At 58.8% G+C, this 14568-nt stretch overlaps 1 protein-coding gene across 1 annotated transcript; it reads left to right on the forward strand.

Annotated features, from left to right (window-relative positions):
* Positions 1 to 2902: 2902 nt before the first annotated feature.
* On the forward strand, positions 2903 to 14133 carry PYGM (glycogen phosphorylase, muscle associated). The gene is made up of 20 exons (XM_008159077.3): positions 2903 to 3207; positions 4281 to 4382; positions 4477 to 4555; positions 4639 to 4742; positions 5063 to 5194; positions 6479 to 6590; positions 6677 to 6759; positions 7097 to 7240; positions 7528 to 7620; positions 7830 to 7976; positions 8103 to 8266; positions 8586 to 8700; positions 9228 to 9329; positions 9697 to 9844; positions 10146 to 10204; positions 10333 to 10474; positions 10910 to 11117; positions 13219 to 13353; positions 13543 to 13609; positions 13708 to 14133. The coding sequence occupies exons 1-20, from the start codon at positions 2965 to 2967 to the stop codon at positions 13855 to 13857; spliced, it is 2529 nt and encodes an 842-aa protein (XP_008157299.2). The 5' UTR covers positions 2903 to 2964; the 3' UTR covers positions 13858 to 14133.
* The last annotated feature ends 435 nt before the right edge of the window (positions 14134 to 14568 follow it).

Here is a 14568-nt window from a genome sequence, read left to right on the forward strand (position 1 = left end):
CCAGTGTTGCCCGATTGGGCATAGTACTACACACCAAAAAGTTGCTAGTTCGATTCCATCTCAGGGCACATGCCTGGGTTACAGGCTTGATCTCCTGTAGGGGGCGTGTAGCAGACAAGAGATCAATGGTTCACTCCCTCTGGGGGGGGGAAGGATGGGAAAAGCCCTGGCTAGTTTTGTTCAGCAGTTAGAACGTCGGCCCTCGGTCTGAAGAGTTTGATTCCTGGTCAAGAGCACATACCTCGGTTGCAGGTTCAATCCCTGGCCCCAGCTGGTTGGTGCGCCAGTGGGAGGCAACCAATGGATGTGTTTCTAATGTTTCCTCTCTTTCTCCCCCTGCCCACCCCCTTCCACTCTAAAAATCAATGGGAAAAACCTCCTCCTCTGGTGAGGATTAAAAAAAAGATGGGAATGGTCTGTTGGGAGCCAGTCCTTAGTGGCAGGAAAAAGCCTTACAGGCAATTAGGGGTCAATATAAAGTTTTGTGTCGCCAAAGTGTGCTGCCACAGTTTGGGTGTGGTGAGAGCACACTAACTGGTGTGCTCTGCTTGGACCAGCCCTCCACAGAAAGTGCAGGCCGAGCGAGCCTCGGGACTAGGGGCCTGGGGGGAGGTGGGGTGGAGCTGAGCAGAGGCACTGCACAGGAGGCTGAGGATGGGAGGTGTGAAGAGACCAGAGTGCCGCCAAGCATTCCTTTTGGAAATAGAAGGCTTCTAGAAGTCTTGCCTAGCTGGTTTGGCTCAGTGAAGAGAACATCTGGCCTGCAGACTGGAGGGTCCCAGGTTTGATTCGGGTGAAGGGGGCATGCAGGAGGCAGCAATTAATCTCTCTCATCATTGATGTTTCTATATCTCCCTCTTCCTTCCTCTGAAATCAATAAAAATACATTAAAAGTCTGAATAAAAGTTATTTAAACAAAGAAAACCGGTCTTTTCTTTGGGACCTTTTTCTCCACTTGAAGCCTGGCGCTGTGGGGGACCAGCATGGTAATGCCGTCTCCGGGAGTGGGCAGAGCAGGGTGTGGGTATCAGAGGCCTGGATGGACTTGGACTTTGGCCCAGCACCGAGCTGTGGTTCCCGGGCTAGGCCTGCTGTGGGTCAGAAGGTCCTCAGGAAGAGCTTGCCTTTCCCTGAGCCAGGCTCCCTGTAGCATCCTGCAGTTGTCCAGGCCTCTGACCTTCCTTGGCCAGACAGAACACCCAGTTCCTCCTCGCTGCCCCCAGCCCCCGGCCTACAGCCCCAGGAGCCCAGGCATCCTTTGAAACAGCACAAGGCCCTGGGCTCCCTTTGCTTCCAAAGTCAGCGTCCACAGTGCAAGGCTCAGAACAGTAAAGCACCAGCCTGAGGACACACAGCAAATCAGTGCTGGGGTCAGCCCCTGAGCAGTGAGTTGGGGGCAGTCAAAGCCTCCAGAGGAAGATGAATGGTGTGAAGTTCTGGGGTGCAGGGGCTTCCAGTTTACAAGTGAAGTCACAGCTGTGACTCCTGGACCACTAACTAAATCCTTGTCCGGTGGGTGGCCCCAGGTGGGAGGAGTGAGTGGGAGAAGGCCTCCAATCACCTGGCAGTTGCATCACAGGAAGACCTAATACCATCGGCCAGTATTATGGCTGGGGTGTGTGTGTGGGGGGAGCGGGGGGAGGGCGGGATAGTATGCTTCAGTTTCTCCTACCCCTATGGGCCCACAGGACTACAGTTCCCAGGGGCCCCTGCTACAGGCTGTTGGCCCCTAGGCAAAGTTGGCCTGTAATCTGACCATTCTGGAAAGGTCACTTCAGAGCTCCTTGAGAGACAGCAACAGGGGGAGATCAGCTTGGGTGGGGCTGGGGGTGGGGTGGGGATAGTGGCTCTGCCTCGGGTGACATCAAAGACTGAAAAAGCCCACAAGAAAGGCAGTTAAGTGAGTCAGAAGTGAGTTTGTCACCAGCCGCTGTGCCTCAGTTGGTTAAGCATCGGCCCATGTATTAGGAGGAAGATGAGTGGGTTTCCCATCCCCTGAAACTCGGGGTCCTCATCTCCCTTTTCTCAAGACACCCAGTGTCCTACGCTAGCTGCACCTCTTCTGTTGGGGCACACCGACCCTCAACTCCTGGCCCTTCAGCCCGAGGGGGGGAAGGGGGGTCCTGTTCCCTTTTGCCACAACATGTGGCCTTCCCACCAGAGTGCAGCTAACAATAGCCCCCAGTGTGGCCACTATGGAAGCTTGACCAGAGGTCATTCAGCCTGTGGCTTGCAGTCTCCCTGGGCAAATGTCTAAAGCAAACCGAGCTGGCCCTAGCTGGTTTGGCTCATTGGATGGAGCATCAGCCTGCAGACTGAAGGGTCCTGGGTTCAATTCCAGTCAAGGGCATTTAAAATAATAATAATAATAATAATAATAATAAAATAAAATAATAAATAAAGCAAACTAAGCTGCTCATGAAGGCTGGGCCTCCTGACACCTGCCCACTTGACAGCCCCCTCAGACTCTCCTGATTGACAGCCCACAATCCAGCCCCACCCTTCATCTAGAACCCAGGAAAAGGACCAGATCCAGGCAACCTCTAATCCAAGGTCACAGCCCATGGGCTCCAGGCAAACCTCGGGCCTCTCAAGCCAGCACTCGCCTTCTGCATCTTGTTCCTGACGCTGCGAAGACAAGACAGAGACCCCAGTGTGCGAGGCCTGGAGGAAGTGGGTCAGCACAGGGCTGTGAATGAGCCAGGCTGAGCCTGGCCTGGCCTGGCCCCTTGTGGAGCTGGGCCCTGTTCTCCCTGCCCCGCTCTCTTCTCCTCCCCTCACCCCCAAAATAGCTCCTGGGCTGTCAGGCCAAGACCCTCCCATCCTGGGGGAGGCGGGGCATGCTGCCCAGAGTCTGGCTTTAAATCACCAGGCTCCTGGGGATTTCCACTCCTTGGCTGGAGGCACCACTGAGGCCGCCTGTCCACCTATCCAGCAGTCAGTCAGGCCCACCCTCCCGCAGCCATGTCCCGGCCCCTGACAGACCAGGAGAAGAGGAAGCAAATCAGTGTGCGCGGCCTGGCCGGCGTGGAGAACGTGACCGACCTGAAGAAGAACTTCAACCGGCACCTGCACTTCACGCTCGTCAAGGACCGCAATGTGGCCACCCCTCGCGACTACTACTTCGCGCTGGCCCACACTGTACGCGACCACCTCGTGGGCCGCTGGATCCGCACGCAGCAGCACTACTATGAGAAGGACCCCAAGGTGCTGCTTGGGGCACCCCGGGCAGGGGAATGGGCTGGGGGCCCCGCCGGGGCTGGGAGATCTTGACCAAGCGGCAGCCCCTTCCTGGGGTCAGTTTTCTGTAGCCAAGTTTCCTGAGGTTGGAGGATCCAGGGGTCCTAGGTGCAGGGGGTGCTGGGGCAACCCAGGGGGAGAAACCCAAGCAGAAGCAGGTCAGGGGGCTCAAGTCAGGTGGGCCGGTTGCAAAGGCCCAGCACCCACTCTGAGTGGAGGGACTACTCGGGGTGGGGAACTGGAAGACCCTCGAGGCCTGGGTTGGTGGGTTGGACCTGAACTGAAAGAACGAGTCATTGAACATGAGTGTGTGTGTGTGTGTGTGTGTGTGTGTGTGTGTGTGGTGGGTAGCAGGTGGTGCGCAGCTGGGGTAGTTGGGGCAATGGGATCAAGTGTCTTTGGGGTTAGTGGTAAATGTCAGCAACCTGATGCTTCTGGAAAGGGGTGGGGGAGGGGCAGGTGGGTGGGGCAGAGAGGGGACCCAGGAGACCAGGAGACCAGGCACCATCCTGGATCCTGGTGCCTCTCGGGCCCTTGCTAGGACTGAGGCTTGAGGGCCACGGGGAGCTGAGCACTGCAAGGCCCGGACGGGCTGACTCCAGCCATGAGTCATTGCATGACCTTGAGCCAATGACTTTCTCTCGGCTTCGGCTTTCCCTGTCAGGGAGCACTTGGAAGTATTTCTCAATGTCCCGGCTCCTTGCTGGGCTGCTGGGAGGCGTGTGTGGGATGGGCGGGGTTCGCACCTCTCCCAAGCACCTCCATACCTGAGGGAGATATGGCCAGCCCCGTGTTCCAGATGAGGAAACAGGTTCAGAGAAGAAAAGTGATGTGTCCGAAGTCAGAGGAAATGCTGGGATCAGAACCTGACCTGCTGGGTCTCAAAGCCTGACATGGGAAGAAGGAAAACGGAGACAGGGCTGGGACACGCTGGGACCCCGAGTGTGGCAGGAGGTGGGAGAGGTGTAGGCCCGCGGGGCCTACCTAACTGTGGGTTGGCAGCCCTGACCCCGCCCCCCGTGCGTCTGTGTCTCGGGCAGAGGATCTACTACCTGTCTCTGGAGTTCTACATGGGCCGGACACTGCAAAACACCATGGTGAACCTGGCCTTGGAGAACGCCTGTGACGAGGCTGTTTACCAGGTCTGGGAAGGTTGGGGGTGGGGCACACCTAGGGTTTGGGGGACTCCCCTGCTGGCCCTTGGCCCTGACTGCCGCCACACCCTGCCCCCTCTAGCTGGGCCTGGACATGGAGGAGCTGGAGGAAATCGAGGAAGACGCAGGGCTGGGCAACGGGGGCTTGGGCCGGCTGGCAGGTAAGTGAAGGGTCGCAGGGGGCGGGTGGGCACAGGGTGTTTTGTGCCGCGTCCCTGACACTCGCCTCCCTGCACGCCCCTAGCCTGCTTTCTGGACTCTATGGCGACCCTGGGCCTGGCTGCCTATGGTTACGGGATCCGCTATGAGTTTGGGATTTTTAACCAGAAGATCTGCGGGGGCTGGCAGGTGAGCAGCCTTTGGCCCTGACTTCATGGGGACCAAGTAGTGATGGAGGGGACCCCAACTGGTCATCCATCTCTGGATAGACCAGAACTGAGCCCAGTCTTGATGAAAAGCACCCTTGCCCCTTCGCCATGACCCCAAAGCCAGCTGGTCACTCCTGAAGCAGGTGGGTCACATCCACGTACAGACCAGAGCCCTTAGTTTACACCCTGCATGGGCCACACTCGGGCCACTGCTCCTGCGCCTCCCTCCCGCTGCCCACCATGGGGTGAGTCTGGGTCTGACGCTGCCTCCCTTTCTCCCCTGATCTGCCTTGGGCTCAGATGGAGGAGGCTGATGACTGGCTTCGCTACGGCAACCCCTGGGAGAAGGCCCGACCGGAGTTCACGCTCCCTGTGCACTTCTACGGCCGAGTGGAACACACCAGCCAGGGGGTCAAGTGGGTGGACACACAGGTGAAGACAAAGCCGGGGAATGGGGGAGGACTCGGCCAGGGAGAAGGGGAGGAGGAGGCTCCTGGAGGACACAGGGGCAGAACCTGGAGGCTGCTGGACCCAGTGCTATTTTCAGTGGAGGACGCCAAGGCTCAGAGAGGTTAAGTGACTTAATCGCGGCCGCACAGCCGGAGCCAGGCGAGGCTGGAGACAGGAGGGTCACAAGGGAGCCAGGCCAAGGGCAGAGCCGGGGGGAGGAGCGAGGCTGCCCCGTTCCACCAAGGCCCTCCCCGGACTTGCTCCTCCAAACCCGCTAGGTCCATCAGGGCCTAATCATGGTGCCCTGACGCCCCCACACATCTGAACTGGGGGCTTGACAGGGAGCAAAGCAACAGGCCAGAAAGGGGAGGAGGGGGGAAAATGAAAGCCTTGCGAGGGGCATTGACTTGTTCAAGGTCACATAGCAAGTTAAAGGAAGCCCTAAGCCAAACCCGGCCTCTGAGCTCCAGCTCAGTCAGGCCTCCTGCTGTGGCCGCAGGGCATCGGCCCCCAGATGGCTGCACGGGGACCTCGAGGCCTTCAGCATCGGGCATTCGTTCTGCTGTCGTCCCCACGGAGGAGCAGCAGGGCTGGGTGCACCCGGCTGTCTGCTCCTGGGCCTGTCCCTTCCCCGGAGCTACAGCCCCCACCTGGCTCCAAGCAGGCTCCTTAGTGTTGGGGAGGGAGGAGCGGATGAGGAGTTATCGGCAGAAATCAATGACCGGGAATCGAACCCGGGTCTCCGGTGTATGGGACAATGCTCCTACTGACTGCGCCACACCGGCCAGGCCAATCATTGGTGCTTGCTAATTGTGGGAGGCGGGGCCAGCAGCAGTCACTGTGGTCAGCTAGGCATAAGCTCCTGGGATGGCCTTGGCCTCTGTGCCTCCTCCAGTCAGGCCCCGGGACCCCCCAGCCCTTTCGTGCGTCCAGAGTGTCCTCGAGGTGCGCGCAGGCCCGGTGGGCCAGCTCGCTGTCATCACTGCATGGCCACCAGCAGAGCCCCCACCTTGGGCGCTGGGCTCATCCCTGCCTCTTCCTCCCATACTCCTTACGACACCCGGCCAGGCGGGGCCGGGGTAAAGGGGACCCTGGGGGTGTCCTCTCTTTGTGAATGAGGCCCAGCGAGGCTGAGGGCTTGCTGGAGGTTACCCACCGTTGGGACTAGACCCTCGGCTTGGGAGTCGGCGCAGTGCAGGGACAAAGCCGGGAGTCCCAGCTCGCAGGGCCTCCCAGGGAGCTCCTCATCCGCGCTGTGCGCCGCAGGTGGTGCTGGCCATGCCTTACGACACGCCCGTGCCTGGCTACCGCAACAACGTCGTCAACACCATGCGCCTGTGGTCGGCCAAGGCCCCCAACGACTTCAACCTCAAGGACTGTGAGTCCCGCCGGCCGCAAGCAGCCCCGCCCACGCCAGCCCGCGCTTGGCCCGAGCCTGACCCTGCCCCCGCTTTTGTCCTCCAGTCAACGTTGGTGGCTACATCCAGGCTGTTCTGGACCGCAACCTGGCTGAGAACATCTCTCGTGTCCTGTACCCCAACGACAATGTATGTCTCCCCCGGGCTGGGCAGGGGAGGGGAGGGCCGTTCTCTGGTGCCCTCGTCACATCCTGGACATATTGCTGGATGTGAACTGTTTGTCCCCCGCCCCCGACCCCCCCCCCCGCACTCCGGTTAAGTGGGAGGATGCCTGAGTCCTGGGGCAGTGGTTAGGGTGGGCACTGCCCCCATGACTACTTCTTGGTGGGGGAGACCCGGGGTGCTGGAGATGGGCGGTCAGGACTCAGGGGACTGGGTGTCTGTGGGGTCTCTCCTGACCACACCCACCGTCGTGGTCGGCCCGCCCTCAGCGCTTTGACTCCCCTCTGCCTCACACTGTCCCCAGTTCTTTGAGGGGAAGGAGCTGCGGCTGAAGCAGGAGTACTTCGTAGTGGCTGCTACGCTCCAGGACATCATCCGCCGCTTCAAGTCCTCCAAGTTCGGCTGCCGGGACCCCGTGCGCACCAGCTTCGATGCTTTCCCGGATAAGGTACTGGCCGCAGGGAGGCCGCCCTCCCACCGCCACCTCCCCTCCCGCCTCAGCCCGCCCCGTGGTGTAGATGGGGACATGGAGGCTGGTGGCTGGGGGTGTGTGAGGGTGATATGCTCTGGGTCCTCAGTCAATTGGCACACAATCTGGGCGTCGCTGCGGCTCCTGCCCCACAGCTGCTCCCTGAGAGCCTCCACCGCCAGCTCGGCCCTAGCGCTGGGCTGGGGACGCTGACGGGCAAAGGTTTGGAGCCCAGCCGGACTCCCTGCCTGCCCCCCTCCCAACAGGTGGCCATCCAGCTCAATGACACCCACCCCTCCCTCGCCATCCCCGAGCTGATGAGGATTCTGGTGGACCTGGAGCGGCTGGACTGGGACAAGGTGGGCTGAATTCAGGACCCTTCTGCCCCCGCCTGACCCTCCTGCCTCAGGGTCCCCTTTCCAGTCTGGGGGGTGGAAAGATGTGAGTTGGAGCCCCCACTGAACAGATGGCAGGGCGAGGCCCAGAGGGTGGGTGTCCTCGAACCCGGCACCGCAGTGGGGAGCCATGGGGCTGAGGCCGGCGGTCCTGGGTCTTCACTCCTCGCCAGGCGTGGGAAGTGACGGTGAAGACCTGCGCCTACACCAACCACACGGTCCTGCCCGAGGCCCTGGAGCGCTGGCCGGTGCAGCTCCTGGAGACGCTGCTGCCCCGGCACCTGCAGATCATCTATGAGATCAACCAGCGCTTCCTTAACGTGAGCGGAGGAGGGCGGGCGGCGGGGGCCGGGGCTCAGAGGGGAGAGCTCTGGGCACAGTTCTGAGGGCAGGGGCTGGGGCTGGGTGCCGGCATCTGGGCCTAGCTCTGGGCTCTCCCGGCACAGCGGGTGGCAGCCGCGTTCCCAGGGGATGTGGACCGGCTGCGGCGCATGTCCCTTGTGGAGGAGGGCGCGGTGAAGCGCATCAACATGGCCCACCTGTGCATCACCGGGTCTCACGCCGTCAATGGTGTGGCTCGCATCCACTCCGAGATCCTCAAGAAGACCATGTGAGACCCGCCCTCCGCTGGGCCCGCCCACTATAGCCACGCCCACTTATAGCCACGCCCATCGGTAGGCCCGCCCCTCACTGCACAGCACAGCTGGCCCTTCTACAGGTAGCATCGCTCTCACAAGCTCCCACAGCCCCGACGTGGGGTCCAGTCCTGTCCCCAGATGGCCCTCTCTCGCACACAGCAGCACCTCAAACCCCCAGGCTCTTTCATCAAGAACCCAGGATAGGGACCCAGAGGGAGGCCTTCATCCCACAGGGGTGAGTGGTGACCGTCCCCCCCCCCCCCCCCCCCCCCCCCCGCCCCAATTCTGCAGCTTCAAGGACTTCTATGAGCTGGAGCCTCATAAGTTCCAGAACAAGACCAATGGTATCACCCCTCGGCGCTGGCTGGTCATGTGTAACCCTGGGCTGGCAGAGGTCATTGCTGAGGTGAGAGGTCACTGTATGGCCAGTAAGGGTCAACACGGGCTCCTGCGGGGATCAGCTGGGTGTGGTCATGAAGGTGGTGACTGGGGGGTGTCCAGTGCAGGGCCAACATCCTTGTTGCGTTTTGTCCCCCAAGCCTTGCACGCACGCAGGGAGGAGAGGACCCACTGTCTTACTTGCATGAGGATGTCCTAAGGGCTGGAGAGGCCCTGGCTCTGACAGTCACCTGGAGTTTACAGTCTACTGGAGGGGTCATCAGTAGGTCACACCCGAAGTGGACTGGAAGGGGACAGAGATTGGGAGCAGGAACGCGAGTCATTGCCTGTATGAGGAAAAGGCCAGGAGGAAGGCCTGCTGGGTCAGCTCAGGCCGGGAGGGGAGGAAGATGGACAGTTACGGATCACCGGGAAGCTGGCGAGGGAGGAGCTGTCTGCCGCGGATGGGGCTTGTCTGACCTGGAAAGAGACCCCCCCTCCCCCCAAGGAGGACGAGGAGAGGAAGGAGCCTGACTGAGAGCCCTCTTCCCGCAGCGCATCGGGGAGGACTACATCTCAGATCTGGACCAGCTGCGCAAACTGCTCTCCTATGTGGACGACGAAACCTTCATCCGGGATGTGGCCAAAGTGAAGCAGGTGAGGAGCATTGCAACCTGGGCCCGCCCACGTACAGGCCCGCCCACTTATAGGTCAGGCCCGGCCAGGCGTGCCAGGCCTGGAGCCGAGACCCTTCCGTGCTGGAGGGCCAGACGTCCAAGTCAGGAATGGCCAGTGGTCATCTCTCCTGCAACCGCAGGCCACTGGTAGAAGGTGCACGAAGTCCGTGGTAGGAAGGCATCGATGGACCTCACTGGAAGGGCGCTGACATGGATTAGCAATGTCTGCCCCGGTGTAGGCGTGGACGAGGTGGCCCTCTGCCCTCTACCTCCTGGGAAAGGAATGAGACTGTAGGATCTCCCAAGGCGGAGGCCTGTCGGTGAGCTCTTCCCTCCCCTGCCTTCAGGAAAACAAGCTGAAGTTCTCTGCATATCTAGAGAACGAGTACAAAGTCCGGATCAACCCCAACTCACTCTTCGACGTCCAGGTGAAGCGGATCCATGAGTACAAACGCCAGCTCCTCAACTGCCTCCACATCATCACCCTTTACAACCGTGAGCTGCGGGCCCCGCTCCGGCTCCGTGCCCTCCCTCCATCACCTCCCGGCATGCTCATGCTTCCTAGACAACATCTCCTTTGGCCTTGGGACAGCTCCTGGGACATGGAACTATCCCCATTTTACAAATGGGCAAACTGAGGCTCAGAGAGGGGGAAGGGACAGATCTGAGGTCACATAGCAAGTGATTGCTCAAGTCAAGGCCTACTTTCTCCCAGCGTGGGCCTTGGCTGATGGGTACTGTCAGGAGCTACTACCCAGAGGGGAACCTGGCCCCCCTCATCCCTCTTTCTCCACAGGCATCAAGAAGGAACCCAATAAGTTTGTTGTGCCTCGAACGGTGATGATTGGAGGGAAGGTGAGAAGCTGGGCCACAGACCATGGCTCTGGTCTTTTGCTATCTGGGTTGAGGTCAGCCTTGGCTGTGTTGCAGGATGGGGGTAGGGGGTTCGGCCATGGAGCTGACTCCAGACTGTGCCCCCACAGGCTGCCCCTGGGTACCACATGGCCAAGATGATCATCAAACTCATCACGTCCATTGGGGATGTGGTCAACCATGACCCGGTGGTGGGAGACCGACTCCGCGTGATCTTTCTGGAGAACTACAGAGTCTCGCTGGCCGAGAAAGGTGGGGTGCCACCGACGGGGACCCTAGGGAGGCTCCGATTAGTTTGGTGCCTGGAAGAGGTATTAGTTACCTCTTCCTGAGGGACTTGCACTTTCAAGAAGAATCTGGAGAGGGCAATAATTAAACCATGAGGCTGTCCCCTGAGCTCCCTGGCAGCATGGGTAAAATTATAGGGGAGATGGGCCTTGTTGGTGTTTGTCAAGTCACACAATGGAGCGGGGGGAGAGGGCGGGGAGGGAGTCCAGGTTAGATCCCAGATGTTTAAGGATCATCAAGAGGTTGGAGGCTGAGAAGGAGATTCCGTGGTTGAGGACTGGAGGGATGGGTTGGATGGGGCTTTGAATCTGGCTATGCCTAGGGCCAGCCTCCCTCGAGAGTCCCCAGCTGGGGTGGGGCTCTTCCCACAGCTGACCCTGTTCTGCTGCTGCCCCACAGTGATCCCGGCCGCTGACCTCTCTGAGCAGATCTCCACCGCGGGCACTGAGGCCTCCGGCACTGGCAACATGAAGTTCATGCTCAATGGGGCTCTGACCATCGGCACTATGGACGGGGCCAACGTGGAGATGGCAGAAGAGGCGGGAGAGGAGAACTTCTTTATCTTCGGCATGCGGGAGGAGGACGTGGAAAAGCTTGACCAGAGAGGGTATGGGGGTCAAGAGCTCCTCACTTAAGAGTCTGTGGGCAGGAGGCACCAAGGTGTGGCTGCTGGAGGGTAGGGCTGGGAGCAGAGGCATGGAGAGGCTAGTGCAGGCTGCCCAAGCTCGTAGTTATGCCATCCGAATTCTGGAAAACTGTTGCGGTAACTTATCAAAGAAAAGGTTAATGAAACAGGAAAAGAAAGAAGTAACACAGAACTGAAGGAAAAGGAAGAGAAAATTATATCAATCCTAAGAGATAATATTATTCCTGGAATTGGAAGTAAACTAAATTCTTAGTTCCCTGGAAGCCATGGCAAAAAAGGGAAATCTATAATAATAAAAGCGTAATATGCTAAGTAGACCAGATGACCTTTCGGATGAGGCCGGGGCTGCAAGGGAAGCCTGGGTCCCGGGTGCCAGAGGGAAGCCGGTGCCGGCAGCCGGGAGAAGGAAGGCCTACTCTTGCACAGATTTCGTGCATTGGGCCTCTAGTAAGAATGTAAGAGTTAACTGTGCTTATGGCCAGAAGCATAGTTCTTTAGAGGAGACATTTCCCTGGCATTATGTTTTTAAAATTTATTTTAAAATATGATTTTTTTCTTATCATAAAAGCAATAGTGGAAAAATACAAAACCACAAAAAAACAAAGTAACTGTCACCCATAATTTCATCACCTAGATTTAAAGTCACAGTTTTCTTTTTCTTTATTTAAAAAAAATATATATTTTATTGATTTCTTTTACAGAGAGGAAGGGAGAGGGATAGAGAGTTAGAAACATTGATAGGAGAGAAACATTGATCAGCTGCCTCCTGCACACCCCCTACTGGGGATGTGCCCACAACCAAGGTACATGCCCTTGACCGGAATTGAACCTGGGACCTTTCAGTCCTCAGGCCAACACTCTATCCACTGAGCCAAACCCGTTGTGGCAACACAGTTCTCTTTTTCTGTGTATACTGGTATTTATATATGTGTGTGTATGTGTAGGGTTTTTTTTTGTTTTATTTTTCTTTCTTTTGTATGTGTAATTTTTGAAAGTTAGGAATAACATATATGTAATTTTGAATCCTGATATCGTATTTAACGGTGGAGAGGCATTTTCCATGTCATTAAATAGTCTCCAAAATATTCTAAATGATTGTGTAGTGTTCCATCCGATGGACATGTCATAACTTATTCAACCACTCCACCGAGGTAGACATTAAAGCTGATAGTCCCTGTTGGTACAAATACCACTGTGATGACCAACCTTTTACACCTCTGGCCACATCGCTGATCAGTTCCTGAAGATAATTACTAGAAGGGGATATGTCTGAGCCACATTGTTTTCCAGAAAGTTGGTACCAGTTTACACCCCTACCAACAGCGTGGGAGAGCTAGCATTAACTATTGGAAGGAATTTCCCTGTGAAGCCTGACTAGGAGGTTCAGGCATGGTCCTTTGACGGGGAGGGAGACGTGACATACTTCCAGCAAGGTCCGACATGTGTAGAACTAGGCTCCAGAAGGACAATTTTGGCTGCAGGATGGAGAATGGACTGGAGGGAGCAAAGTGCAGGTGGGGGCCGGTGTGGGGACTCACGCCTCAATGCAGGGAGAGTCAGTGGCAGCAAAGCAGGGCTGGGGATAGGGACAGGGACATCGCTGAGGAGGTGGCCTTAGTTTCTGGTTGGAAGAGGGGAGGGAAGGGAAGAGAGGAGCCTGGCCTTGGGGATGCTTTTGAACCCTGGTGGCTGAGAGATGGATTGTGCGGCCTCAGGAAGTGGGTGGGACTCTGGAGGCTCCTCCAGGCCCCCGGCGGTGAGGCGAGGGTTGGACTTGAGAGAGCAGAGGGAAGAGACATTCATGGAAGAAACACACTGGCCAGGAGATGGTAGTGGCATGTGACACTTCTTTCTGCCCTCCCCAGGCCTCGGTTTCCTCATCCCCATAAAAGGTGATGAAAAGCTGAGCACAGAAGGCAGAGGGCCTCCAGGGAAGGAATCCAGTGGCAGCCGCAGCGAGGGTGGGAGCGGCTGGCCCTGGGCCTCAGGACTTCGGGGATTTTCTCTGGAGGAAGGGCCAGGCGCCCCTCTCCTGGGTGCTGACTGCAGCTCTTCCCCGCAGGTACAACGCCCAGGAGTACTATGACCGAATTCCTGAGCTTCGCCAGGTCATCGAGCAGCTGAGCAGTGGCTTCTTCTCCCCCAAACAGCCCGACCTGTTCAAGGACATTGTCAACATGCTCATGCACCACGACCGGTGAGCCAGTCGCCCAGGGGACCTGGCAGGGGGCGCTGCTGGGCTGGGCAGGGCTGGCTGTGTTAGGAGGGCTGGACAGGGCTCCAGGGAAGCAGCATCACTCTCCAGGCCCCCAGGAGTCCACCAGGACCGGATGGGCTCGGCCTTGACCTCAGGGAGCTTCCTGCCTGCCCGTTCGTTCCCCTCCAGGTTTAAAGTCTTTGCAGATTATGAAGACTATATTAAATGCCAGGACAAAGTCAGTGCCCTGTACAAGGTAAGGGGTCCTGGGCCAGGGGCTGGCAGGGCTGGGGTGAGGCGGGAGGTGGGGACCCCGCCAGCAGAGCGAACCCAGAGTTTCCTTTTGGCCTGTAGAACCCGAGAGAGTGGACGCGGATGGTGATCCGGAACATAGCCACCTCCGGAAAGTTCTCCAGCGACCGCACCATTGCCCAGTACGCCCGGGAGATCTGGGGCGTGGAGCCTTCCCGCCAGCCCCTGCCAGCCCCTGATGACCTGGTCTGAGCCTCCGGACCAGACCCCAAACCTGCCCCCCCCCCCCCCCCAGTCTGTTTGCAATCCCTTGGGCCAGCCCCAGCGCCTCACCCGGAGGTGGGTCCTGGAGTTAGAGCTCTCAGCCTCTTTCTGCAACCCTCATTTACTTCCAGCCCGAGGTCACAGCCTCCATTGTGACTGAGGACACGGCTCCCACCCTGTCTTCGGGCTTCCGGCCCCCTCCTATTTATGGGTCTGACCAACCGTCCGCCCTCCTTCCCCCCAATAAATTGATTCTCCTTGGGAGCCTCCTTTGCTTCTCTCTCTGGTGGGGAATATTTTTAGCTCTGGGTGGGCACAGCGGCAGCTGCGCAGTCACCGTGCCTTACCCCACCCGCCGCAGGTGCGTCCCCTCGGAAGGAGGGGGCGCCCATGGGGGCAGGGCCTGGGACTCTCCAGCCCCTTTCCCCACGTCACCCTCCACGCCCCTCTTCCCCGTGCTGTGTCCATACTAGGTCAGCGGCTGCCAGGCTGGCCGGGGGCGGGGCGCCCGCCTGGGTGGGGCCCACCAGGGCTGGGAGTCGGGACTTGGGCTGGGGACCGGGGACTGACTGCTGAGGATCCTCAAAGTCGGGGCGAAATCAGGGAGGGGGAGGGGCCTGCGAAGGTCGGGGCTTTCTTGACTCCGCCCTCCGCCCCGCCCCACTGCGGCGTTTGAAGGGTCTCGGAGCCGGTGGCCCG

The sequence above is a fragment of the Eptesicus fuscus genome, chromosome 13, assembly GCF_027574615.1.
Source record: "Eptesicus fuscus isolate TK198812 chromosome 13, DD_ASM_mEF_20220401, whole genome shotgun sequence".
Classification (NCBI taxonomy): domain Eukaryota; kingdom Metazoa; phylum Chordata; class Mammalia; order Chiroptera; family Vespertilionidae; genus Eptesicus; species Eptesicus fuscus.